This window comes from Citrus sinensis, chromosome 4 (assembly GCF_022201045.2).
Source record: "Citrus sinensis cultivar Valencia sweet orange chromosome 4, DVS_A1.0, whole genome shotgun sequence".
Classification (NCBI taxonomy): Eukaryota; Viridiplantae; Streptophyta; class Magnoliopsida; order Sapindales; family Rutaceae; genus Citrus; species Citrus sinensis.
In genome coordinates, this window is record NC_068559.1 from 16355644 (window position 1) to 16359674 (window position 4031).

At 32.8% G+C, this 4031-nt stretch overlaps 1 protein-coding gene across 1 annotated transcript; it reads right to left on the bottom strand.

The window, feature by feature from the left end:
- Window positions 1-1223: 1223 nt before the first annotated feature.
- LOC102627134 (uncharacterized) lies at window positions 1224-1817 on the bottom strand. Its single transcript, XM_006493183.3, has one exon. It carries the CDS (start codon window positions 1815-1817, stop codon window positions 1224-1226), a length of 594 nt encoding a protein of 197 aa, XP_006493246.1.
- Between the last annotated feature and the right edge of the window lie 2214 nt (window positions 1818-4031).

A 4031-nucleotide genomic window follows, 5' to 3' on the forward strand; every position in this document is an offset into this window, starting at 1 on the left:
GAGTTTGAACAGAGACAATTGTACTTTTATAGAGAGGACCAACATAACTCATAATGATTGAGAGCAAGTCCATATTAGAAGCAGGACCGCCAGGGGAGTGTGAGATTATCCACAATAGCATGAATTTTATGCAGAAAATAAAAAATAGGAAGATCACCTGTTTAGTGGTAACCAGCTCAGTACACAGCTCGACGATTCATTGTTGATTTTGGGAAGCAAACCGTTGTTCTAAAGAAGACTAGACAACACGAGCAGAGGTATAAGGTGCAATGGTACTATGCAAGGATTGGGAAAGAGAGCCATTAATCCAAGAAAGAACAAGTTGATTTATTTTGAATCCATTCCTCATATGCAGGATTAATCTTATCAGTTATTTCTCCATCTTTTTCCTTGAGAAAAACAGCAGAAAAAAATGCTTGGGCCATCAAGGGAAGTTGAATAAGAAGCCATCGGCAGTAAGAAAAAGAGACTAATAAGCGTTAAACACTAGAGTCATCATTAGACTTCTAGTGCTCTGACACCTTAAAACAATAAAGCTTGAAAGGGATATTTTCGAAACCTCAGTTTGACGAGGTGAACACTAGCTACAAGATAATTAGAAAGGATAATTACAACTACAAGGTTAATTATAATGATAATAATGAAAGTATCATATCAAGAGATCTGTTTATGCAAGACGTTAAGTTCATGCTTTGATCCACACATGCTTCATGATAATGGAATAATTCCCAAATTCATCTTGTTGTCGTTTTTACAAGAACACGAAACCTCGGGCACTTAATAGCAAAAGGACAAGGGTTTTAGGTTTCATCAACTTCTTTTTGTATTTTCCTTTCTCATATGACAAAAATATTTCAAAGACACGTTAGTTGTTTTATGCGTTTGGAGTCAAGCTTAATTTAATCCAATAAATTCAACTTCATATCAGAAATACGAATACACGACCCATGTTAAATTTTTTAAAATCAAGGTAAACCATTCTCTCCTTTTAATTTCCCTGATACAATCTCATTGGTCAAATAATTAAATTATAACTCCTAATAGTTAACACGTACACTCAAAATCAGAGAATGACAGAAATAAATAATTTTGCATTTTTTTTTTCTCTTCAATCTTTCTAATGTTTGATTGTATGGCAAACTTTATACAAGAAAAGATTTAGAACAATAGAATCACAACTAAAACTGTGCATCCCCATACAAAAACATTTATACAGTTAAAGCTTAAAAGCCATTCATCTTCAGCAATCGCGAAGGACTGAGAAGCCTGTAAGCACCTCCAGCACCAGCATCATAATCTTTGCTGCTAATTCTGTGATTTGGCCTACGAGCTGGACTACTGCATAGAACCAGTGGACTACAACAACCCTTATTAGCAATGTCATGATCATCATCTTCATCTCCAGTGCTTTCCAACTCAGCCAACACTTTGAAGAACAAATCAACGTCACAAGGAAGCATAATTGGACCTTGATTCTCATACCCATATTCTGATTCAGCATCTTCAAGCAGAATCTTGAACAGTGGATGGTTTGCAAATTCTGTCTTGATGACAAATCTTTGCCTTTGAGGTCCAACGTAGACTGAGAAACAACCCTCTGGAGCAACTTGGCATCCCTTATTATTATAATTATTATTTCTCTCAGGTGAGGATGACCATGACTTGCTCTTTATCATCATCATCACACATGAAGGCTTCTTGTTGTTGCTGCTGCTGCCAGAACCAGAACCAGAACTAGAACTAGAACCCAGTGATTTGCAGCGTTCCCATGTCTTCAAAATCAGATTCTTTTTCCATTTCTGCTTTACAATATCCATGCTAGCTTCAACTGTTGGCTCAAGAAGGAGACATGTGATCCTATAACACAAGAGATGCGGTTTTTTAAGAAAAGCTAGCTAGCGTTTGTAACTGGGCAATTCTTTCATAGGAAAGGCGGCACTGTTATATATAATATATAGCTAGTTAGCTAGCCCCGCACCCATATATAGATGCTATCCTTAAAATTAGAATAAAGTGCACTTGTCAACGCACAAACGCTAGCTAGCTGCTTGATTTTGAATATAACAAAACTTTTCTTCAGCTAAGACAAAGTCATTTGGCGACAGATAAGCCCCACTTCTTTGCGTCTTCAACGCTGCCTAGTGGCTAGTGGATTGATAATAATAAATTAATAATATTATATACACTGAACATAACTAGACACATTAAAGAGAGAAAAATGTGGGAACCTAAGCATTGGATTTGGACCGCAACAGACCCAACCGAAACTCTAATGTAAAGATATATAGGTTTTTTTAAAAAAATCTACAGCTTTATTCGTATTACCATGCCACGTTTTAGAGTCGGAGTAGGTTTAGTAACTTCCTGGAAAATGAATATTTGTGTGCATTCCAATAATGGCAACAAGTTTATCCTGAATTTTTTACCTTTTTTTTATTCTGAAACTTTAGTTATTTTAATTTTATACGATGGTTTATCATTTTATACGTTGTGGTTGGAGAAAATTTTTGTGAAGCAAGCGTATTTATTGAGGTAGTGTACTCGACCAATTAACATCTATTAATTGGCAAGTCTTATGTGTCTTGTAGTGGACCCATAAATTTAATATAATGTTAATTCATAATATTTAAAATAAAAAATCGTGAGTCTTACAAGCAATTAAACTTTCCAAATAACAGATCCTGACTGGTTAGATACACTATGCTGATAATGTTAATTCATAATCCACTACCTCAATATGCTGAGATGGTGCGCCCGTCTCACATTTTAGGTTGAGCTTGTGTATGAACAAATGTATGAAGTTCTACAATAATAAAATGGTTTGCATTTCAAATTTAAAAAAAATAACAATAATAGAATGCTTTGTAAATAGGATTTAAATTTTGCATAGCACAGCCAATCGAATAGGGTTTCGAATTCTATTTTGTTTTCTACTACAAAAGAAGCCTTCACCAAGTAGTAGCTTCTAAGGAAATTCTATTAAAAGAATGGAATACTAGTAAAGGGAGATGGCTACTGAAAATGCTGGTGGCGTGTTATAAGTATATAGTTGACATTATACAATATAATTTTGTATATTTGTGATCAATTTATTAGATTTTAATTGGAAGCATGCATGAAAATTGGATAAGGTTTCATGAATTCAACATGATGACGAAATTTGTGGTATTTGAATCAAACTCACTACCACATGCATAAACAGCTTATGTATGCAGTCTTGACATATATAAATCGACAAGATGTTTTTCTTGTCGTTATCATTTGTCTCGCATGAATTTCTCAATCTATTTATGCTTGTAATTAGTTAAAACTTTTAAATTAACTACAGTAGTTAAAGTTTTAATTATTCATTTTCTCATACTCTTTAATGCGATGGGGTTAAAGAAGAACAAGCGTTGTTAAAATTTTTAACCTGGAGAAATTAATTAATAGGCATGATCTCCATAAATAGCAATAGACACAAATCACATGAAGACAACTGACAGTTTCAACTCCTTTGAAAAATAAATAAACAAGTATATATATAAATCTTTTTTATATAAGAAAGTGAATTGAACAAATATACAAATTCAACAATTAACAAATGCATGAATCTTGGCCTCTCACATACGAATTGTTGAGTAGGGAATTGAAAAACTTTATTAGCATTAAGAAATAGGAATCGAAAAGAAATAAGTATTGTAATCATAAATTATTTGACAATAACTACCCGTACAAAATTAGACATAAAATTTGTATCATAAATATTGTGAAACCAATATTATCAATAAATCATGACATGAATGACATGTACAAGACCACATCATTTTGTGTGCTATAACTTCGTTATCCTGTCAGATGATTAGATTTTATTAATTTTCTGACTATATGATGATACTTAAATAGTGACCCACCTTATAAAATTACAAGATGTGGTAGGCATTTTAGAATTTTTTTTTCTTAAATTTGATTTAAGATATTTTTCAAATGTTTGAAGTCATTTTTTTCATATATTATCTTGTTGTTATCATTTTTTTTTTCACTTTTTAGTA

Bases quoted from the DNA above. Each gene is read 5' to 3' on its own strand.
- LOC102627134 (XM_006493183.3), bottom strand. From the start codon at position 1,817: ATGGATATTGTAAAGCAGAAATGGAAAAAGAATCTGATTTTGAAGACA.